The 23,110-nt window shown below is 57.6% G+C and overlaps 1 protein-coding gene across 1 annotated transcript in view; it reads left to right on the forward strand.

Annotated features, from left to right (window-relative positions):
- LOC141996709 (B-cadherin-like) overlaps positions 1-23,110 on the forward strand; it is a 44,131-nt gene that overhangs the window by 18,492 nt on the left and 2,529 nt on the right. Inside the window, exons 3-15 of the mRNA XM_074968971.1 lie at positions 7,883-8,106; positions 9,800-9,943; positions 10,515-10,664; positions 11,671-11,815; positions 12,588-12,763; positions 13,708-13,836; positions 14,648-14,830; positions 15,770-16,014; positions 17,788-17,930; positions 19,229-19,453; positions 20,276-20,500; positions 20,772-20,902; positions 21,837-21,980. Coding sequence (XP_074825072.1) covers positions 7,883-8,106; positions 9,800-9,943; positions 10,515-10,664; positions 11,671-11,815; positions 12,588-12,763; positions 13,708-13,836; positions 14,648-14,830; positions 15,770-16,014; positions 17,788-17,930; positions 19,229-19,453; positions 20,276-20,500; positions 20,772-20,902; positions 21,837-21,980 — 2,264 coding nt within the window. The remainder of the gene's footprint in view (positions 1-7,882; positions 8,107-9,799; positions 9,944-10,514; positions 10,665-11,670; positions 11,816-12,587; positions 12,764-13,707; positions 13,837-14,647; positions 14,831-15,769; positions 16,015-17,787; positions 17,931-19,228; positions 19,454-20,275; positions 20,501-20,771; positions 20,903-21,836; positions 21,981-23,110) is intronic.

Genomic DNA, 23,110 nt, shown 5'->3' on the forward strand with positions numbered 1-23,110 from the left:
TAACCTCGCTGCTGCTCAGTTTTTCTGTAATAAAGACAACCCGCCCCTTCCTCTGGAGAGAGCTGGATGAGTGCTTCAATAAAGAGATTCCTAGAGTGTGGAGCTCAGAGGCTTGGGCTGTCCAGAAGCAGGTATGCCAGAGTGCTGTGATGGTGCTTGTTCCCCTTTGGTAGCCAGAATCCGGGGCTCTGCAGGGTGGATGAGAAATCTGGTGATGCTGACTCAAGGAATTGTCTTCGTGTAACTTGTTTTACACTGTGCAGGCCTGTCCTGTTTCCTTGCATGGCAGCAGGGTCAAGCTGCGCACAGGTGGGAATCTTTCTCGGGCCGGTGAGCTGTTTTTGCCTCTGCTGCTCTGCAGGGACTCACAAAGTCTGCTCCATCCTTGCCCACTGCAGTTGCTTAGCCCCTCTGTCTGAACCTGGACATGCTCCTCTCCTGGGGCCACGTGGCCTCCTGAGAGGAGTCTGGGCCAGTCATCTCCCAATCCCTCTGGGTGGCTGCCGGCAGTGCATCCCCTCTTCCTAGGGAGAAGTTTTCCCTGGGTCTACCTCAGTGGCCCTTAACAGGCAGAGCCCTTCCATACCTCTGCTGCTCAGAGCCACTGCATAGCAGGCCACGCTCCGTCTGGCCGCACCCGGGGAGTCTGAGCCCACTCTCAGGGGTGCTGGCTCTTGCAAACTGCTCCCAAGCAGCATTCTGCTCCCGAAATGGGTCCCATCCCGGAATTTACTGTGAGAGAAGCTCCTGGTGGTGACAAAGTGACTCTGAAGGGATGCCTTTCTGAGGGATGCTTCCCTTCGTCTCAGTGCTTGGGTGGGAAAGGAGCAGGTACTTTTCAGGCTGTGTCGCTAGGTGATCAAAGTCACTTCTGAAGGCTCTAACCCATGCAATGGAATCATACCTGGGCCGTTAGTTACAGTAAACATCTGTTCCCAGACTCAGCGCGGAAACAATCCCACAAACAAGTCTGTTTGTCCAGGAACCTTTTAACAGTCCCCCTCTTCCCCCCCCCACTCATGTGACATCACTGAAGTGGAATGCATCTTCCTCCCCCAGAGCCTTCCCTGGAAACACCCCGGGCTGGGGTTCTTCCCCCAACGGTCACAGGTGGGGAAATGCACAACCGAACCTGGGACCTGGCTCTTCTGTCCAGCACGGCAAGCATGTGGCTGAAACCAAGCTCTGCAGTGACTGGCTTGGTGCGTGGCCGTGGACTCCTTGGTTTCACTGAAGATCAATACTGAAAATTGCAGTCTGGATTCTCATGCATTTTGTCATGCTGGGGACTGACCTGGTTCCCAGTAGCCAGGGGCCAGATCCTGCTCCCCTTGCTCAGTGAGCCAGTGGAGCTACTCAGTGAGAGCAAGGGTGGGAGAACTGAGCCCCTGCTATAAGGGGCTTAGATCTTTTTTGTCTTACAAAGCACTTGTCGGAGTGATTATGTGCAGTCCAGGACAGCCTGAGCTGCGTGCTAAGAGCGCTTGGTTCTGGGCCTCCTTTAGCTTCTAGGCCTGTCTCCAGACAAGTGCAGTGACTCTGGAAAGCCCACAGAATGGACATTCTGGGAATACTGACTTGCAGGGCATGGTAAGGAGTAGAGAAGTGGTAACAGGAACTCCCCTGAGATCTGGGTGCTGCCCCTGCAGCTGATCTGCTTCCAGTGCAGAATTCTGACTGATCAATCTGCACCTGCCAAAGTCAGGCAGAGCCCACCGCTCCCCGAAGGAAAATGCCCCATTCCCCTGTGAGCTGAGGAAAGCCTGGTCCAGGGGTGGTGGCAGAGGCCTTCAGGGGCTGTCAATCCATTCAGCGTGTGCAGAGACTGTCACTTGGGTGATGGGCTGGTCTGCTCATGCACCAGCGCTGGTTTAAGGAAAGGTGTGATGGGTTAAACAGGTGTGGACGCTCATGGGGTTTAAATCTGGCTTATCTGTGTAACTTTCAGTGATAAATCTATGGTTGAGCTTGGGCCCAATGTCACCGGTTTTAAACCAGACGAGTTTTCCCCCCAGGGGTTTGCCTCAGTTTAACTAATCAGGTTTTTAGGAAGTCTGGGTGTAGACAAGCCAGGTACGCGGCAAACTGCTCCACCCACCGTTCCTCTGTGATGGAAGAACTGCACGCTCTCTAACCCTGATTGGGGTTCTCGTCCCGGGGGCGGCGTCGGCATCTGGCCATCGAGCTAACTCTTCTCCATGACAAAATGAGGTTTTTACAACACAAAACGCATCCAAAAGCCTTCTTTGCTTGGGATCAGAACGTCCCACGCTGGTTTCTGCCAAAACCGCCCCGCTCCCTTGCTTGGGTGTTATGGTGCTAATGGCAAAGCTATTTGGTTCCCAGCAACGTGGACTGATACTGAACTTCCCAACACTCGTTTGTTTCTAATACTTAGTGGGAGGGAATTGGCTGTAGGCTGTTACGCAAAATAGCAGTGACCGTAGCCTGCTGGCGGGGGGGGCGGGGGGGAGCTAGGTGCAAGCACCTTTCCATTCATGTATCCAGCCAGCTGCCACCTGCTCTGTAACGGGTCTTTGGGAGCATGCACGGAGGGCGACCTGCCTCAGTGCTGGTGGCCAGCAAGGCCGCTCGTCTGCTAAGGGATCTGCCACCTAAGGAGGCGAGAGCCCCTCCAGGGCTGAGGGGTTCTCAAACTTCATCGCACTGCAAGCCCTTCTACAACAAAAATTACTACTGACCCTGGAGCGGGGACCGGAGCCTGAGCCCACCTGAGCCCTGCCAACCTGGGCAGGGGGGCCAAAGCTGAAGCCCAAGGGGTTCAGCCCCAGGCAGTTGGGCTCAGGCTTCGGCCCCAAGCCCCGTCAAGTCTAAGCCAGCCCCAGCCACCCCATTAAAACAGGGTCCCTACCCACAGTTTGAGAACCAATGGATTAGATGTTGAGAGACGGAGAAACATTTCCCATTGTACATTGCTCATGAGAAGCAAACAAAACCACTTCCACAGGCGGGGGACTCATGCTACCATAAATGTGGACAGATGAGAGAATTGCATGCGTTTCCGCTGTGCCCTCTGGCTGCTGGATGGGACAGTGAGTGTAGCACTCTTACCCGCCCTGGGAGTGGCTCTGTGGTCAAAGTTCTGTTTCAAACCAGCCCGGCTTCCTTCCCAGATGCAGGCGACTGTTAGTCATGGCTTTTATGGGGGAAAGAGGGCAGATAACAAAGACCCCTCTTTTTCAGCAGGAGAATAGGGAGAGAGAAAATCTCCTGTTTGGATAGTGGAGTAGGGGGTCCCCTGAAAGATTTTCTGTCCCCATAACTTTGGCAGGGCGCTGGAATAATTTGTACAGTGGGGGTGCTGAGAGCCACTGAACCAAGCTGTAAACCCTGCGTATGATGGAAACTGCTTCAAGCTGGGGGTGTGGCCGCACCCCTAGTTCTACCCCCTATGAACTTTGCTGCCCCACTCCTCCCCCCGCCCCGCCCTTACTGTCCTGGCGCACGTGAGCACTTTGGGGAATTGGATCTGCTCTGGGTCTGACGCGTCACAGCCCGAGAAGCCTGCGGGCAAAAAGTTCTTGAGTTGTGCTGCTGCGTAACTGCAAGATGGGCGGCGAAGGGAGCCTCAGCCGTGGCTGGCTGGAAAGTGCCGGTCGTGCCTGCAGCGCTTGCTCTGATGTGCAGGGCCCACTCCGTGCCCTTGGCAGCCGGCGGCCCACTCCGTGCCCTTGGCAGCCGGCGGCCCACTCCGCGCCCCTGGCAGCTTTTGCTTTTAATGTCGCTGTTCCTCTGAAGGCTGCGCTATCGATTGTCTGGGCCCTGCTAGGGTGCATTTCCCGCCCCCGTCGTACAGCTGTGCGGATGCGGTGCTGAGCAGGGGCCAGCAATGGGAGGTGACCCAAGTCGGAGGGGCACTGGCTCACCCTGCTTGTCCCTTCTCCAGCTGGGGGCTGCGGGTTGTGGAGCCCGCCCCCCTGAACTGCTCCCTGTTTGGTGCTAGCAAGGAGAGCCTGAGAGGCCATTAAAGCAGGGCTGTACTGTGAAAGCTTTTAGTGACCCGCCCCCGCCTGGCTCTCACCGGGCAGAGCATTAATAACCTAGTGCACTAGCTGGGATGGGCTCTGCGGGGGAGGGGGGGTCCTTATTAGACAATGCTTCATTTCCTTGGGGTGAGATCCGGGAGTTGGGGCAAGGAGCCCTCGGCCGAGTCGGAGCTCTGGGGGGCTGGCCCCCGGAAAGAGGCAGGTGGGTCTCACCTACGTTCACTGTAACCACTTGGGATGTTTGCCTGGAGTGGGAGCAGCCGCATTCCAGACTTTCCCTTCCCAGGTTAATCACCCGGCTTCCTGGGGGAGGGGAGGGCGTGGGGTCCCGCAGCCATTTCCTGCTGATCTTGGAGCTGTGAGGACAAAGCAGCGGGGCTGCCATTAGCCCTGGGCTTAGACAGCACCTGGGACTCCCTGCTGTGCTGGGGGCGGAGGGGAAGGGAAGGGAGGGCAGCCTGCATTCAGCATTGACCAGGCATGGGGAAGACAACTCCACTCTCCTCCCCCCTCCCCAAAGTTGGGGCTTGCATTAATAAATGTGGGATAAGTGGAGTCTGGAACAGCAGCTGGCGGCCCCCGCCCTCCCCATAAATAAAGTTGCTGGTGCCCCGGTCAGGGTATGATTTCGAGGAGAGGGTGTAGCAAACTGCCCCAGCGGCTCCCGGGCTGCAAGCTATAGGAATCCCCTTCCAGCCTGTGCCAGCAGTGCGGGATGGTTGGGCCTCCAGAGCGACCGGCCCGGCCGTGCCCACCCAGGCTCGTGACCAGATAGTCCCAGCGTGGGCCCCACGAAACCCACCATAACTCTCTCACTCCCAGTGAAACCCATTTTAAACCAACCCTGAGGAGACCAGGGCAGTTCCCAGAGCCCAGCGTTGCGGTTTGCGCTGCTGGCACCGACTCAGGGGAACGTCGCTTTGTTTGCTTTGGCAAAGGTGCTGCTGTGCCCGGGGCACGTGGGCCAAGGAGACTGGGGCACGGGCGCCCTCTGGCTGAGACTGGCACCTCAGCTGGAAGCTGAGAGACTCACTGGCACAGGTCCCCTCAGTTCTGTGCCTCTACAGCATCCCTGGGGCGGGGGGAGCGGGCGGTTGGCTGTTGGAAGCGGGGCCTGTAGCTTTGATTAGAAGCAGCGTAGGACTGGGTGGGCGGTTATGGCGCCTGGAAGAATACAGGAGTGACGCCTCTCTTTCGAGAAGGGTGCCGATGGCGTCTGTCATGTCTGAGATCTCAGGTCAGGCAACATTGCTCCAAAGCAGCCCTTGGGCAGCATCTGCTTTAGCTCTAGTAAAAACAACGAGGAGGACTTGTGGCACCTTAGAGACTAACAAATTTATTTTGGGCATAAGCTTTCGTGGGCTACAGCTCATTTCATCGGCTGCATGGAGTGAAAATACAGAAGCAGGTATAAATACATGAAAGGATGGGGGTTGCTTTACCAAGTGTGAGGTCAGTCTAACGAGTTAAATCAATTAACAGCAGGATACCAAGGGAGGAAAAGTTTCAGAGTAACAGCCGTGTTAGTCTTTATTCGCAAAAAGAAAAGGAGTACTTGTGGCACCTTAGAGACTAACCAATTTATTTGAGCATGAGCTTTCGTGAGCTACAGCTCTCTTCATCCGATGTAGCTCACGCTCAAATAAATTGGTTAGTCTCTAAGGTGCCACAAGTACTCCTTTTCTTAAGGGAGGAAAAATAACTTTTGAAGTGGTAAGAGAGTGGCCCATTACAGACCGTTTCAGAGTAGCAGCCGTGTTAGTCTGTATTCACAAAAGAACAGGAGGACTTGTGGCACCTTAGAGACTAACAAATTTATTTGAGCATAAGCTTTTGTGAGCTACAGCTCACTTCATTGGATGTAAGCACTGCTTACAGACAGCCCCCCAACCTGAAGCAAATACTCACCAGCAACTACACAACAGAACCACTAACCCAGGAACCTATCCTTGCAACAAAGCCCATTGCCAACTGTGTCCACGTATCTATTCAGGGGACACCATCATAGGGCCTAATCACATCAGCCACACTATCAGAGGCTTGTTCACCTGCACATCTACCAATGTGATATATGCCATCATGTGCCAGCAATGCCCCTCTGCCATGTACATTGGCCAAACTGGACAGTCTCTACGTAAAAGAATAAATGGACACAAATCAGACGTCAAGAATTATAACATTCAAAAACCAGTTGGAGAACACTTCAATCTCTCTGGTCACTTGATTACAGACCTAAAAGTGGCAATTCTTCAACAAAAAAACTTCATAAACAGACTCCAAGGAGAGACTGCTGAATTGGAATTAATTTGCAAACTGGATACAATTAACTTAGGCTTGAATAGAGACTGGGAATGGATGGGTCATTACACAAAGTAAAACTATTTTCCCTTGTTTATTCCGCCCCCCACCCCCACACTGTTAAATGGCCCACCTTGATTATAACTACAAAAGGTCCCCCCCACTGCACTCTCCTGCTGGTAATAGCTCACCTTAAGTGAGCATTCTCGTTACAGTGTGTACGGTAACACCCATTGTTTCATGTTCTCTGTGTATATAAATTTCCCCACTGTATTTTCCACTGAATGCATCCAATGAAGTGGGCTGTAGCTCACAAAAGCTTATGCTCAAATAAATTTGTTAGTCTCTAAGGTGCCACAAGTCCTCCTTTTCCATTACAGACAGTTGACAAGAAGGTGCATCTGATGAAGTGAGCTGTAGCCCATGAAAGCTTATGCACAAATAAATGTGTTTAGTCTCTAAGGTGCCACAAGGGGGGGTAGCTAAGTGCTCTGAGCATTGGCCTGCTAAGCCCAGGGTTGTGAGTTCAATCCTTGAGGGGGCTGTTTAGGGATCTGGGGAAAAAATTGGCAATTGGCCCTGCTGTGAGCAGGGGGTTGGACTAGATGACCTCCTGAGGTCCCTTCCAACCCTGATCCTCTAGGATTCTAAGGACTCCTTGTTGTTTTTGCTGATACAGACTAACACGGCTCCCCCTCTGAAACCTTTAGCTCCAGTGTGAACCTGCTCGGTCACCGCCTCTGAGGACTGGCTGAGGCGCTTTCCCAGCCTGGGTGTCCCAGTGGAGGTGATCGACCGCACAGCTCGCCGATGGTGTCTATATGGAAGACTCTGCGAATACGCAGGTCGCCACTTCCTGCCCCAGTACTCCAGGGTGGAGTTCACGGCCCCGTCACTGCTGCCAGCAGAACCTCCCTTTAAAGTGATAGCCCAGCCTAGCTCCTCAACCACCGTGTCCCTGCAGTCTGAGAACCTTGCTAATGAACCCCCTGCCCGGCGCTAGCGGTCTCTCCCTGCCCTCGGAAGAGCAATTAGCAGTGAGGCCGAGTTGCTAAGGCCTTGTGGCTGGGGAGCCGCGTAGCGACGAATGGGTTCTGCATGGCCCTTGTCCCTGAGTCCAGGATGTTCTGCACTGCTGTGGCCTGGCCTCCGAACTGCTCGCGGACTCGCGGATGGCGCTGCCATGCCACTAGCTGCGGTAAAGGAGCCGGGTTCTGCCTGTGCTCGGTGGGTGGCAGCTCAGTGAAACCTCCTGCCCTCAGCCCATTGTTACGGGCGAGGAGGCTGGCAAAGCTCAGGCTTTAACACCAGCCCTCCAGGAGGCATCGACCTGCTGGTTCGCCCCTTCCGTCCCCTTTCGCGTTCTCGACGCTCGGGCGCGTTGGGCCCCTGGCTGGCGGGGTTAGCGCGGGTGCGGCTCGGTCCGGAGAGAGGAACGTCCGGCTACTGGCTGTCCTGGTATCCGGCGGGGCGGGGGTAGCACTTGCTGGCCTGGCGGGGACTGGAATATGCAGATGGGCAGGTGGCTCCGCTTCTAACCCCCTTCTCCTGCCGGGCTTTGCTGTCTCTCTCCGCAGTGAGCTTCGAGAGCTGCGCAGGAAGGAAGCGGACGGCGTACCTGTCGGATGACACACGCTTCAAAGTGCACACGGACGGAGTCGTCTCAGTCAAACGTCCCCTCCAGCTCCACGGGCACGAAAAGAGCTTTTTCATCCATGCCTGGGACTCTGCCAGCAAGAAGCACTCTGCCAAGGTTACCCTGAAGAGAGAGGGGCACCGGCACCGCCGCCACCGGCACACGGTATGGCGACAAACCCAGCGGGCCTTCTGCCCTGGCTCTGCATCCGCTGCGGGCCATTGTGTCCCTTCAGGCCCAGAGGGTTCCCCCAGCGCTGGCCCCGGGCCAGTCTGGGCTCATCCTCTGCCAGCAGAACGGTCTCTGTGCAGCTGCAGCCACCCCGTCCCGTGACTGCCTGGCTGCGTGGCTGCCTGCGCCTTGCAGAGCCTGGGCGGCCCCCCGGGGGTCCGGTGGCACGCTGCCAGCTGCGCTGGGGGAGGGGGGCGGCTGTCAGCTATTGGGCAGGATAAAGCTGCTGGCAGCCGTTCAGCCCGCGGCTCTCTCCTGGGGCTGGCTCACTCTACAAACGAGGGCAAGGAAAGTCAGTGTCCTTGGGTACCGTCTGCGAGGCTTTGCTAGCTTCAGCCCGCTGGGAACCAGGGGCCACGGCTTCCCTTCCTGAATACTGGGGAGAGACCCACGCGGGGGCGTCCCTGACCCTGGGTGTCTCCATTCTGCCGCCTCCTCCATGTGGGCTCCTGTAGGTCACGTGCCCTGCCGCTACTGCTCGGTGAGAGGAAAGGCCAAGGCGAAGCAGGAGGCTCTGGTCCTGCGGAGGAGCAGGAGTGAGCACAGCACTGCAGGGACGCTGTCCTCCGGAGCAAAGCTGAGTCTCCTGCCAGGGAGCCGCTGCGCTCGAGCGGAAGAGGGGTGGGGTGAAAGGGAGGCTGTACATTTCAAGCGCCTGGTGCTGCGAGCTGCTGAGCACCCTTCACTCCACATCAGCGGGAGCTAAGGACACTCGGCAACGGGCAGGATTAGCGCTAAGTTAAGAGCTTGGACCTCTTCCAGCTCTGGCTCCTGTGCTCTGCAGCGGGGCTCTCAGATTGGCGCTGTGGCTGGTTGTCTGAACACATCTGTTCAGTGTGCAGCAGCCGCCAAACAAGCGAACAAAGTGGGGGGATCACTAGGAAAGGGCCAGATAAGGAGCCAGAGAACACCCTAAGGCCACTACATAAATCCCTGGTACGCCCACACCTGGAATGTTGCGTGCGGTGCTGGTCGCCCTATTGCAGAAAAGATCTGTTGGAATTGGAAGAGGTACAGAAAAGGGCAGCAAGACTGAGTAGGGGGATGGGACTGCTTCTGCAGGAGGAGAGATTAAAAAGCCTGGGGCTGTTCAGTTTGGAGAAGGGGGCTAGGACGGAGCTCTGTACACTCATGACTGGGGTGGAGAAAGTGGATAGGAAAGTGCTGATAAGCACAAAGTAATGCACACTGGAAAACATCATCCCCACTATACATACAGAATGATGGGGTCTAAACGAGCTGTTACCACTCAAGACAGAGCTCTTGGAGTCACTGTGGATAGTTCTCTGAAAACATCCACTCAATGTGCAGCGGCAGCCAAAGGAGCTGGGTCTGGGGCCTGTTACGTCCCTTGTGACAAAGCGCCATGCCCAGCTATAAAAGGGATAGGCCGAAGGTCCGTGCAATTCCAGTTACTTGTTCCGGTCCAGCCCAGCCCAGCCCAGTGGTGAATTAGTAAGAGCTTGCAGCGAATGGCTCCTCAAGCCCTTAGCAGAAGGTGGAGAACCAGAGTCTGGATTTGTCTGTGTAACGGGTGTGGCTGAATCTTGGAAGGTTTGATAAAACTTCCAGTCCCCTTGTGTCTAATGCAGGGACCTCACTGTGAACAGTGTCTCTCTCCCTGCAGGACTCCCCCGCCAATGCTCAGGCAGACATATTGATCTTCCCAGAGTCCCGACTCAGCCGGAAGAGGCAGAAGAGGGACTGGGTCATCCCTCCAATCAACTGCCCTGAGAATGAGAGGGGGCCCTTCCCCAAGTTGCTGGTTCAGGTATGGGAGGCCTTTGGCACGGCATCCCAGCCAGGCGCGGTGTGTTGGATGTGTCACTCTTGGGGTGGGAGGAGGGGGGTAGCTGGGAGAAGGCAGAGGGGGAGCGTGGAGAGATGGGTGGGTGGCATTTGTTTGGAAGAACTCTTGGGATCTGACACCCTGGTTCCGCCTTCCCACTTGCTCTCGGCTGCGCATCCAGCTGGGCCGAGGAGCCATTTCATTGCCTGGGTCTTGTGCACTAGCTGGCTGCCACAGGGCGGCCATGCAGCGCGGGCTGTGGGGAAGGCTCCATCTGCCCCCAGACGGCTGCTCCGTCAGCATTCACAAACAGAACCTCCCCAAGCCCTCTGTCTGCTACTGGGCTTGTGTAGCACCAAACCCGCCTTCCAGGCCTGTCCTCCTCCGCCGTATCCCCGAATGGGGTGGCATGTGGTGCTGAGCAGGAACCTGAACGTGAGGGGCAGCTTCTCGGGGACCGGAGGGATTCTGGCGAGATGGGAGGGGAGCACAGGCTGGGGTGGCCCCCGTGCTCAGAATCCCCCGGCTGACCTGCCCCGTTCTCTGGCACCAGATCAAATCCAACAACGGCCCCAACATTTTCTACAGCATCACGGGGCAGGGCGCAGACAAGCCCCCTGAGGGCGTCTTCATCATCGAAAGGGAGACGGGGCAGCTAAAGGTGACGAAGCCGCTGGACAGAGAAGACATCAGCAACTACACGGTGAGTCCCTGGGTGCCAAGGATGGAGAAGGGGCATGTTCTCAGGGGCTGATGGCCCCTGGAGCTTGGAGGCGGCTGGGACAGGGCCCGAGGCTCCAATGAACTGGGTCTCACTCCGTTTCTTGTACCGCACGGTCCAGAGGGCAGCTGCCCTCTCCTCCCCCATCATGGTCTCTTCCCCGAGGCCTGGCAGAGTAAAGCCAGAGAGGAGGTGCTGACCCCAGCTGGGCACTGCCTCCTGATCTGTGTCCGGCCCTGGTCACTTGGCCACATCAGCACTTGGCCCTGAGGCCCGGTTCTTTCCCCGAGGTGCTGAGTGCTGCTGAGGGGGCCCAGCACCGGTGAGAATCGGGCCTGGAGCGCGCTGACAGCCTAACACTGGCTCGTCTCAGCAGGGCCCCTGCTGCTTGGAGACGCGCTCAGCGTGCACCTCCTGTCTCCGAAAGCTTGGCTGGACGCTTCGTCACGGGCCCGTGGGTCTCTGCTGGGCAGAGCAGGGCTGGCCGGTGGCTCCGTGTCCATTACCGATGTCGGGGTTTGGCCCAGCAGGGAGGAGAAACCATAAATCCACACGGGTCGGGACAGCCCAGACTGGCCCCTCCCTGGGTAACAGGACCTCACTGTTCATGGGCAGCCAGTGATTATCCTCAGAGTGTGGAGGGGAGCTGGATGGGCACTTTGAAGGCTGCTGTCCGGACCCTTGGTTTAGGCTGAGCTGGGCAGAATTCCCCCATGCTGGACCTGTTCCGTGTGGCCTGCATGTGAACTCAAGACCCTGGTGGGGATGGTCAGCCAGCAGCTGGAGTTGGGGAATCGAAGGCAAGTCCCCTCTGGCTAAGCCAGCCAGGCTCGGGCTCCCGTTCTGCAGGGACGCGTGGAACGCCATGCACAAGCCAAGCATGGCCGCTGCTTTCAGAGCCATGGCTGGGTTTGGCGGGCGCTGCTGGCTGCTCGTGGCCTCGCGGGGTGGTTTGAATGGTGCCTTACACCCCGTGCTGGCTTTGCAGCTCTTTTCCCACGCTGTGTCTGCAAATGGGAAGCCCGTGGAGGACCCCATGGAGATCATCATCACTGTGAGTGACCAGAACGACAACAAACCCCAGTTCACCCAGAGTGTCTTCACAGGCTTCATAGAAGAAGGAGCCAAGCCAGGTATGTGAGCAGAGCCCCCGACTTGGGGGCTGAGACACACCGGTCATGAGATGTGGCTTTGGAGGGTTCCCTCCAAGGAGAGAGAGAGACAGGGGCTGTTTTAGTGTTGGGTTAATTTTGCTTTGAAGAATTTAAATCCCAGAATAACCCAAAGGGGCTAAAATCTGCCCACTGAGCAGACGCGCCTTGTCCAGAGTGCGGATGGCTGGGCTTGGAGCAGGCTCTCCCTCCCCTTCCAACCCAGCAGTTCCTTCCCCCGATCCTGCAGGAGAGTCGGCATCCTGGGGTTGACCACCTGCCTCGCTACAGAACCCGCGGAGGGGACCAGTTACCTTCGCAGAAGGCTCTGGGGCTGGCAGGGAGCAGGCGCTCGGTGCGCTGATGGGGGCGGTGTGAGAACTGGAAGGGAACAGGGGAGCTAATTTGGTATCAGTAAATGTGGCTCCAAACTGTGCTGTCTGTTTACCTGTGAGACGCTCCTAGGGCTCCAGTCTTTCTATCGCCCCAGTGAGATCGATGGCTCTGGGCCGACGGCTCAGCCGGCCCCTGCCCCGAGGCGCTTACAATCTTATTCCCTTTCTTTGGTGACTGCAGAGAGGAATCGGCAGATGTTAGGGATGGGAAATGCCTGGTGGTTGATCTAGTCACCTTCCCCCGTTCCCCTTGGCGGGCCAGGGCGGGATTGGTCCCGGCAGTGCGTTCTGGAGAATCGTCTCCTGCCTCATTTTGTCCTAGAACGAGAAAATTAGTGTTGCTCTAAACTCGTGCCCAGGTTCCTCTGTGATGCAAGTGACAGCCACAGATGCAGACGACAGTGTAAACTCCTACAATGGGGTCATTGCTTACTCCATCCTGCAGCAGATACCTGAAAAACCCCACCACCAGATGTTCACCATCGACTTTGATAATGGCATCATCAGTGTGATTGCAGCTGGGCTGGACAGAGAGGTGAGTGCTGCAGCGTTGGGTCAGAGTCAGATCCTAGCTCGGCATAGTTACGTTTGCACAGAGAGGATGGATGGCCCCAGGCTCTGAAGTGCGAGTTCCGCACCAAGACGCATAGACAGTGGCGGGTGTCCGGCACAATCCGTGTCACGCTGCAGGATGTCTTTGGCAAACTTTTGCTGTCTCCATTTCTCCTGGGCACTTATGCCATGTTAGAACTTCCCTGCCCGGCCAGCCCTTGGCCTGAGTGTATTGTGCTTGGCAGGGAGGCGGGGGGGGTTCAACGGGCATCTCTGCGGCGCTAGAAACTGACCCCCCACGGGAGGCCCGATAGTTTGGCCGTGTTTGGTTAATTCAGCTAATTTAAATGCATCAAATCTCAGCCCCACGTTGGGTTTTGTAGAAACATGGTTTTGCTGAGCTTGCACCCAGCAGGAGGGGTTGCCCTGGGAACTCTACTGATCAAGGGAAACCCACTTTCTAACAAATACAAAGTGAAACTGAGTCATTGATTAATTGTCCAAGCCCAGATAGGTGTGCAGAAAACCCCCAAGCTGTTCACTGTAGATACTGAAAAGAAAAGTGAATGGTTAAAATGCGCTAGGCTACCAATGTGAAATATTAATTTTTAGTAGAGGGGACAATGACAGCTTGCCTGCTGAACTGTGAAGCAGATTTCCTTACCTGTTACTGCCGGGTTTCAGTGGATGAAACTCCCCCGAGCGGGCACCCGCAGCCAGAAGAGTGGTGTTGCTTGCTAGCTGAGTTCAGGCGCTCACACCTCCTGTCTCACCTGCTGGCTGCTCTGACCGCAGTGAAACTAATCATAACAAGTTCCCCCAAGAGGAAGAGAGGCCAGGCCTGGCAAAGCCCATTCCCAGCCAGTATGGCAGCAGGCTGACGTGTCCTCCAGGTGCTAACCCAAAAGTGACTTTTGTGGCTTGCAGATGACCCCCAACTACACGCTGATTGTCCAGGCTGCCGACTTAAAAGGCGAAGGATTTACTACCACAGCCACAGCAATGATTGAAGTCACAGACACCAACGATAATGCTCCAGTGTTTGACCCACTCACGGTAACGCATCCTCTCGCCTGCTTCTATCTCTGTTCGCACTACCCGGGTCAGGAGCTCCACTCCCAACACAGAGGATTTGATTAGCTACAGCTGCGCAAAGAGTTAATTAGATGCCTGAGAAAACTGTCAAGTTACTAAACCTCAGATGTGGTGAAGAATCAAAGGGGCAGAATTATTCCATGGGGTTAGAGAATCAAATTCTTCTGTGCCAAAAACATTTGCCTCTAACTGGAAGTTGCCTGAACTTGTTCCCTTTAGGAACATGAGTGAAAGGCAAACGTCACAGCAACCTCACGGAAGTACCGCTAGCCATTGCGGGAGTTGGGGACCTGCTTGCTGTGTGTGTTCGTACCTGAGTGCTGAGAGCCAGATCCTAGCTCGGCATAGCTACATTGAAGCCGGTGGAAATTGCTGATTTTCCCTAGCTGTGGATCCTGGCCCTGGGTGTGTAGTTATGGAATAGCAGCTGCAGGGACAGATGTCTTCTGTCGCTGGAACACTCCATGCAACTTTCCATCCCCTGCCCCCAATGTATGGGGCCCCTTAGGAGAGTGTAGCAGCTCTGGGTCCACCAGCGCTCCCTGGAAATAGGTGCCGTGATTCTGGCCCAGGATCTCCAGCTGCGGCTCCCTTTGGAGCCCAGCAGCTGAAGCAGCTGCACTGTGCCCCTGTGTGGAGGGTTCCGGCTCCGCTGCAGAAGCCAGACGCTTAGGCTTTGTTGTTTTAAAAATCAGTGGGATTCTGGGGCTGCGCGAAGCGCTCCAGCGGCTGGGCAGTAGCCCTACAGTCCAGCCTGTCCCTTCCATTGCAGTACCAAGCCACGGTGCCCGAGAACACAGTGGGGCTGGTTGCCAGGCTGAGTGTGTCGGACAGGGACAAGCAGGGCTCTCCGGCCTGGCGGGCGAAGTACGAGATTGTGAGAGGGAACGAAGGGGGCTTTTTCACCATAACCACGGATCCCAACAACAACAACGGGCTCCTGAAGACTTCCCAGGTGAGTTGTGCCCACCCAGCGCCCCCTCAGCTCCCGCGCCTCACCCTGACGTGACTTTGAAAATGCTACGGTCCAGAGGGACGGCTCCTGGGGTCCTCAGCTGCACCGCTTCCCCCTCCTGCATGCACCTGCATTCACCCCAGGAACGTAAACCGTCCCGGCTCAGCCCGCCACTGCTCTCAGGCTGCAGGAGCACGATCCCCAGCAGAGGGTGCCCCGGGGGGGTTCCCAGTCCCAGTCCCCAGAGCCCTGCTGCGTGCGAGTCCTTCCCCGGGAAGGTACAGCTCTGTCTGGGGTCGCAGGGGCTTTCCCTCAGCCACCCCAGAACCAACTCTACTGAGACTTACTCTTCTGAATCTCTTCCCAGCACTGCTCGGGGGGGCGGGGGGGAGAGTCCGTTTGGTAGGACGGACTTGGGGCTTTAGGTTCCCAAAATTTCTCCCTCCCCCCTCCAGATCTGGTTAGGGGCTGTGGGCCTGCCCATGAGGGGTCAGAGCTCGGTGGGCTACCTCCCAAGGGCCCTGTGGGACTGCACCAAAGAGTGGGGAGGGAGCACGGTCAACGGATTAGACCAGGGGACTGAGTGTTGAGCAATCCTGTCACAGAACTTCAGTGCTTCCTTATCCCCGTCAGTGCGGTGGGCATGGTTCTCCCTCCCGGAGAGGGGCCCATGCGGGTGGAGCACTTGTGGGGTCTTGGATGGAAGGCACCCGGGGAAGGGAACAGCGCGCTCAAGGGACCTTCCTGAAGCGAGCCTGCTGATGGGCGGAGTTCCTCTGCCACCGGGTTAACGTGTGTCCTCTCTCCAAGGGCAGGATGAATAGCCTCCCAGCCGTTCAGAGCTCTGCTCCCTCCTCTCTGGGAATTCTCCCTGGCATTAGCAGGGTTTATATTTTGTCTCTCCTGGAAAGCTGACTTCTTCCTTTGCCTCCTTTCCAGGGCTTGGATTTTGAGGTGCAAAGACAGTTCATCCTCAACGTTGTCGCAGTGAACGACATTCCCTTCTCCGTGTCTCTCCCAACTTCCACAGCCACCGTTACTGTGAACGTTGAGGATGTGAACGAAGCCCCAGTCTTTGATCCACCTATCAAAAGCGCAGTGGTCTCAGAGGATTTGCCTGTGGGACAGCAAGTCACCTCCTACGTGGCCCGGGATCCAGATAAGAGCCAGACGCAGAAAATCAGGTAAGGGCAGGAATGCTGCAGATAAGCCTTGGCAGGCCCCTGGGACTGAGCTCACAGCAACCATTCGATTTGTGCATCAACTGCTCAGGCCACCCCAAATCAGTCCAGAAATACTGTGGAGCAAACACAATGTGGCCTGTGCACGGCCTTTCTGTGTCCCATGGACCCAGGGGAAAGCCAGGCACTAAGGAGGTTCTGATTGTTGGCAAACTCCTCCTTCCTGCATCGGAAATCATCTCAATCATCTGCTCTCTTGAAAGGAAATAAAGGCAAATTCTCCAGGCAGATCCGTGGTATGATTGCCCTGCCAAAACTCATACCTAACTTTGCACAATGTACCTTCATGCTTGAAAATTGCGTAACTGGAAATATACCGAGCTGGCTGTTTGCCCACCTAACCAAGCAGATCAGGGGCGTAGCTATGTGTCCAGCACAGCCAAGCCACCTGCAGCTCCAGGCAAATCAGGCTGCTGCCTGGTGATGCGAAGGCCTGGTTTACGCTACAGAGTTAGGTTGATGTAAGGCAGCTTACATCTAACTGGGTAAGCGTCTACACTAAAATGTAGCTCCCACCGATGTAAGTCACCCACTACACCGACTTCATAACTCCACCTCCACGAGAGACGTAGTGCTTCGTCGATGTAGTGTCCGTGTAGACACCCTGCCACTGACCTTGCCTGTTGGCTGTCAGCTCTGCATGGGGCTCCAAGCTGGACCCCCCCTCCCCGGCAGTGGGGCTCCCAGCCACAGGAACCGACTCGGTGGGTGCTCCAGGGCTGGAGCACCCACAGGGAAAAATTGGTGGGTGCTCAGCACCCACCGGCAGCTCCCTGTGGCCCCCAAGCTCACCTCCGCTCCGCCACCGCCTCCTCCCCTGAGCGTGCTTCCCCCAAGCCTGGGAGCGGAAGAGGGGGGAGAAGCGGAGCGGCGCTGGCGCGCTCGAGGAGGGGCGGGGAGCGGTTCCTCTGCTCCCCCCCAAAGGTTACTTCCTAAGCCCCCCCCTCCTCTGTCCGCCGCCTCCCCTGAGCGCGCCGCTGCTCCACTTCTCCCCCCGCTCTCCCTCCCTGGCTTGCTGGGGAGGAGGGGAAATGTGGTTGGCGGGGGGGGGGGGGACGAGGCGGGGCAGGGGATTTGGAGAAGGGGTTGGAATGGGGGTGGGGGGGGCGCAAGCACCCATCAGCACCGGCTAAGGTCGGCGCCTATGCTCCCAGCTGTCAGGCCCAGGGCAGCAGGGTTCCAGGTGTCAGTGCCCCACTGAAGTCGGTCAAAGTGCTTCTGCCGCTGACAGAAGGAGCAAGTGTGGACGGGAAACAGTGTTTTAATGACGGGGCTGCCTGAACGTCACCGTAATTTTGTAGTGTGGGCATGCCCAAATCCACCCTTCCACACCTCTCTCCTGAGCTCTTCCCTTCAGTTCCTTTAGCCGTGTGCTCTCGGCACCTCTCTGGCTGGCTGGAGGGCAAGTAAACAGCCCCTCTGATCTGAAATGAGACAAGCTGCATTCCTGCCAGCAGTCTGCGAGAGAGAGTGAACCCTAGCAGGCACCTGAGAGCCCTCGGCAGGGCAGCGACCGGTCCCCGCCTGCAGGGGATGTACGCATGAAAGGGGCCGGTTGTTCATATTCACAAACCTAGTTTGCTAGATTTCAGCCTTAAACTCTCACTGGCAAATTCATTTCATGTTTCCATAGAACATCACCCACCTTCAGCCCCCGCACACCCCCTCTCCCCATGCTGGACCTTTCTCCTCATACCTGCTTGCCCTCCCCTCCAGGTACAGCATGGGGAGCGACCCTGCAGGGTGGCTGGCTATTGACGCCGAAAATGGCATCATCACGGCCAAACTCCCTCTGGACAGGGAGTCGAGCTTCGTAGTCAACAACGTTTACAAGGCCATAGTCCTGGCTGTCGACTCTGGTAAAGACACGCACCTCCTTCTCGTTTCGGGCCCCTGTTCTCTGTCCAAGTGAACTGCCTGTGTGATGTGCAGTAAGGCAGCGATCGCTCGCGACTCTCCGGCAGCAGCACTGCCTTCACGCTGTGTTTGGATACAGATGCCCCTGGCAAGAGAAAAGGGATAAAACCTCGCCTCGTGCTTATGCAGCGGCTTTCCTCCCCCAAGTCCTGCACTGCTCCACAGAGTAGAGAGCAAATAGCTGCTACCCCGGCGGTGGGGAAAGTGGCGTATGAGCCCCTGGCTGCACTGTATAATATTCTGGGACAGGAAAAGGAAAAATAGTGCCCATTGGACACTGCTTGGGCAAAACGTGACTGCCCAAGCTGGGACGTGGCCAAGACACCAGGGCTAATGCCACAAGAAAAGTAATGGCCCCAAGTGGTCTGCACTTTCCTGAGAGACAGAGATGGACTAAATCAGTGCTGTGGGAATGCTCACTAAAGCATGGCACCGTTTAAGCAGGGGTGGGCAAACTATGGCCCAGGGGCCGCATCTGGCCCATAAGGCCTTTTAATCTGGCTCTCGAGCTCCTGCCGGAGAGTGGGGTCGGGGGCTTGCCCTGCTCTGCATGTGCCATGGCTCCTGGAAGCAGCGGCATGTCCCTCATCCACTCCTATGCATAGGGGCAGCCAGGGGGCTCTGGACATTGCCCCCACCCCAAGCACCGGCTCTGCAGGTACCACAGCCAAGGGGGGACATGCCGCTGCTTCTGGGAACTGCTTGAAGTAAGCGCCGCCCGGAGCCTGCACCCCTGACATCCTCCCATGACCCATCCCCCTGCTCCAGCCCTGATCCCTCTCCTGCCCTCTCAACCCCTTGGTCCCAGCCTGGAGCATCCCCCAGCCCAACCCCACAGCCCACACCCCCATCTGGAGCCCTCAACCCCCCCTGCACCCAACCCCCTTGCCCCAGCCCAGAGCCCCTTTCCACAGTCTGAACTCATTTCTGGCCCCACCCCAGAGCCCGCATACCCATCCGGAGCCCTCACCCGCTCCTGCACTACAACCCCCAATTTCATGAGCATTCATGATCCGCCATAAAATTTCCATACCCAGATGTGGCCCTTGGGCCAAAAAGTTTGCCCACCCCTGGTTTAAGGCCATCAGCCCAGGTCCCCTCCGCCCCGGCCCATCTGATCACTAGGTTCTCCCCCAGCTGCCCGTGCAGTGCTCGTACCAGGTGTGGGAGTCGGCTGGGCGGCAGAGTGTGTGGGATTCTAGGGTCCCCTGCACTGAGCCGTGGTGTCGCTCTCCCTTAGGGCAGCCATTCGCCACGGGCACGGGGACCTTGCTGCTGACCCTCACGGATGTGAATGACAATGGGCCAGTGCCAGATCCACGGGAATTTTACATCTGCAATCAGAACCCAGTGGTCCAGATGTTAAATATTGTGGACCTGGACCTCCCCCCAAACACCAGCCCCTTCAAGGCGGACCTGCTGCACGGCTCCGGCTCCAACTGGACAGCAACTGTGAACACTCAGGGTAAGGGGCTGGGCCGCTGTGCGCCCCTCTCGGCTTCTTCTGCTGCTGCCCCGGCCTTCCAGAGCAGTCAGTTGTGTGGGGAGCTACCCCGCGCTGGTGTTCCCGCTCGGGCTGGTGGCCCAGGGGCTGCGGGGTAGAACTGGGCCCATCTGCCGGTTCTTTGTTGCTTTGTTTGACTTGCAAAACAGCCTGCGGAGCCACAAGGCCGTTCCAGTTACTGCTTGTGCTCCCCGCCCCACAGCAGAGTGAGGGGCAGGGACCCCAGCCCCCTCTGGGGCCTGGTGCGTTCTCACTAACCTGCCCAGCCGCCGCTCCTCAGAATGAGAATGTGAGAGCTCTGGAGCAGCCAGGCCACTCTTCAGGTGCCAGCCTACCCTACCGGTCTCCTGAACCCACAGCGGGTACCTGAGGGTAGAGCCCCCCTAGGAAGGACCCCGAACGTGTGAAGGGGGCTCAGGCTTCCCCACTCCCGCTGGGCCTGCTGGTTGTAGCCAGTGGCAGCTCCGCCCCCCTAATGCCCCCAATGCCAGTCACACTGCCAGCTGTAGGGGTTGCGAGCTTCCCCCCACCCCTACGAACCCCAAGCTCCGTAAACCTCCCTGCAGGAGCTGGGCTTTGTGGACAGCCAGGCCCTCCCAGCGGGGAGGCTGCTCTGCAGTGTGTCCAGCTATAGAGCTGGAGGGGCTGGCGGCTTTGGCCTCCCACTGTGCCGGGGTCCTGCAGCAGTGCTGATGTGGCATGGCCAGGCCTCGGTGCTGAGACTACCTGCTTCCAGGATCCCGTCACTTTCTGACTCAAGCCCTGAATCCTGCTCTCCCCCAGGAGACAGCCTGGCCTTAAAGCTAACCAAATACCTGGAGCCAGGAGAATACAGCATCTTCCTGCAGCTGGTGGACAACCAGAGTAAATCCCAGGTGACGACTGTCAAAGCCAGTGTGTGCGACTGTGACGGGGAAGCCAGGAACTGCGAGAGGAGAGCAGCCATCGCGGGCGGTCTGGGGATCCCGACCATCCTGGGGATTCTTGGAGGAATCCTTGCCTTGCTGAGTGAGTACCGCGAGCGGAGTCCCCTCACCTCGGAGAGAAGCAAAGAGCCTCCCGTGCCTGCCAAGCGAGTTACTGTTGCAAAAGGCCTTAACCTCAGACTCACGGCAACTCCCCTCACTGCTGAAACGACTCCCCAGCGTGCGCTGTTGCCTGAGAGCTCCCTGGCTGGAGCAGTGCACCAGAGGGAACTGCTCCCGCTGCTCTCCGGCCTGGCCTGGCAGTGCAGGTTGCTGGCCCAGATAAAGGCAATGCTTTCACTCCCTCTTTCTAGTCCTGCTGCTGCTGCTGCTGCTCTTCGTGAGGAAGAGGAAGGTGGTGAAGGAGCCCTTGCTTCTCCCCGAGGACGACACTCGAGACAACATCTATCACTACGACGAGGAGGGCGGCGGGGAGGAAGACCAGGTGGGTGGAGCTCGGAAGCCGTTGCTCTAGGAAGGCCCTGCTCTCGGGGCAGAGCGGCTCCCCTGCGTGCGGCTGGGGCTCTGCGCTGAAAGTCTCCAGCGCGAGAGCATCGCGGGGACCTCCTCCGGACGCAGGCAGGATGGGCTCTTTTTGTGCCTTGCCCAGTCTAACAGCCAGGCTCGTGTGGCCTGGCGAGGTCACACAGTGGGTCAGTGGCACTGCCAAGCTCTGAAACCAGGATCCTCTCGATCCAGCTGCTTGCTGTGCTGATTGGCTCTGCGGGCATCCCACGTCGCTCCCCAAACGCGGCGGTCGCCATCACCCAGGGCCTGGAGTTACGCTGCGTCTTGGTCGCCAGCTGCCCCCTCCGATCTCTGACACCCCACACGTCAGCCCCTCCACCGTGGGCCAGGCCGTTCGGACAGCCCGAGTATGACTCGCTCGGCACGTTGAGTGCGTGCGGCCGATGCACGGGGGGGGGGCCCGTGGAGCTGCGCTGCCGCTCGGGGCTCGGTTCCCCAGTGTGGCCCTGACAATGCTGCCCTTGGCTTCTCGTGGCCAGTAACGTTGGATTTGCTTGTGCTTCTAGCACTGACATGAGCCAGTTACGGAAAAGGAGGAGGAGACATGAAAACCCACCCCGGCCTTCAGTGCTCCTACCCCCTGGCCCCTCTCCCCCCACTTCAGCTACCGCTTCCCGGCAGGTCTTGGTACAGAGCCGTTCTCTGCAGTGCCCCTGTGCAGGGCTGAGAGCTGGATGCACCCCGAGGGAGGCGCTGCTGTGGGGTGACACTGCAGTGGTGGGGGAAGTTCCTGCTGTTGGGCCCTGCCTGAGGCCCCCCCTTTACAACCTTGCTTTGGCTGCATCTCGCAGAACAGCCTGGCTTTCTCTTGCTCGTTTCCTGACATCCCACCTCTTCTCCCTCCTCCATAGGACTATGACCTGAGCCAGCTGCACCGCGGCCTGGATGCTCGTCCTGAGGTCACCCGCAACGATGTCGTCCCAACTCTCATGCCAGCCCCGCAGTACCGGCCACGCCCCACCAACCCTGACGAGATCGGCAACTTCATTGATGAGGTGAGTGGGGCTCATCACTGCCCAGCAGGCAGAGGAGTGGGTTACTCAGAGCTCTGACTCTGTTAGCAAGGCTTCCCGTTGGCTCGGGCTGAGCAGCAGAATCAATTGCTACGGGCTGGGCTGGGCTGTGCGAAAGCCCTTCCTTAGACCCTGCGCCATAATTCCTAAGGCTCCGTCTCTGCGCCCAGTGGGGACACTAAAGCCAAAGATCCAGAATGTGAAACTCGCTGGGGCTAGGGCATTCTAGGTGTCCGGCCCTGGCTAGGGAGCTCTTTCCTGCAGTTCAGGACTAGCCCCCTTCAGAGCCTGGTGCACAGCCCTTCTCCTCCCCCCAACCTGCCCCCAAGTAGCGAAGGCAGAGAGGAGTCCGATTGCCATCTGTTATAATGCTTGGAACTCAGCATTTTAATTCTCTTGGTGACAGCTCTGGGACCCCCTCGCAACTGTGTGCAGTACCAGAGTGCGCCAGATACAGGTGCTCCAGAGTCATCTAAACACCTGGTCAGGACTGGGGTGCCTGGGGGGCCAAGCCCACAGGGACAAAGGGAGGGGGAGATGGCATTCCTGCTGAGCATCCTTGGGGGAGCTAACTGCCTTGCTGGATTGCCCTCCGACCCCTCGGTGGGGCCCAGGTGCAATTCCAGAAGACTGCCCAGATCATCCATGGTAGTGTTAGCCCTCTTGTTCCCCATCTGCTTCTGTCAGCCGTGAAATAGCCCTGTTGTCAACTGGGATAAGCCGCACCCACGTGCAGCGTATCTACATTGGGGTGTGCACTGCTAAGAATACCCCCAGTGCAGACAGGGCTCCGGGTGGATCCCCCCGCACCTCTTCACAGTCAGATCGTGTTGTGAAGGGTTCCTTTGTGGTCACGAGAGCTAGAGGTTTAAGTTTCTTCCAAAGAGAAGCCGAGTCTCTAGCACGAGATGCCAGCTCCCATGGGTGCAGGGTGCCGTTGCATGGGCTGCTAACTGCGATGCAGATACAGAGTGTGCAGGAAGGGCTGATTCTGGGACAGCAGAACTGTACTGCTCCTCCATTTAAAGTCTCCCTGAGATTCTCCTGAGGGCATTCCCCGAGTGGCACCTCTGCGCAGGGCGAAGCTGTTGCTCTAGCTCATGATTTAACTC

This window comes from Natator depressus, chromosome 12, assembly GCF_965152275.1.
Source record: "Natator depressus isolate rNatDep1 chromosome 12, rNatDep2.hap1, whole genome shotgun sequence".
NCBI lineage: Eukaryota > Metazoa > Chordata > Testudines > Cheloniidae > Natator > Natator depressus.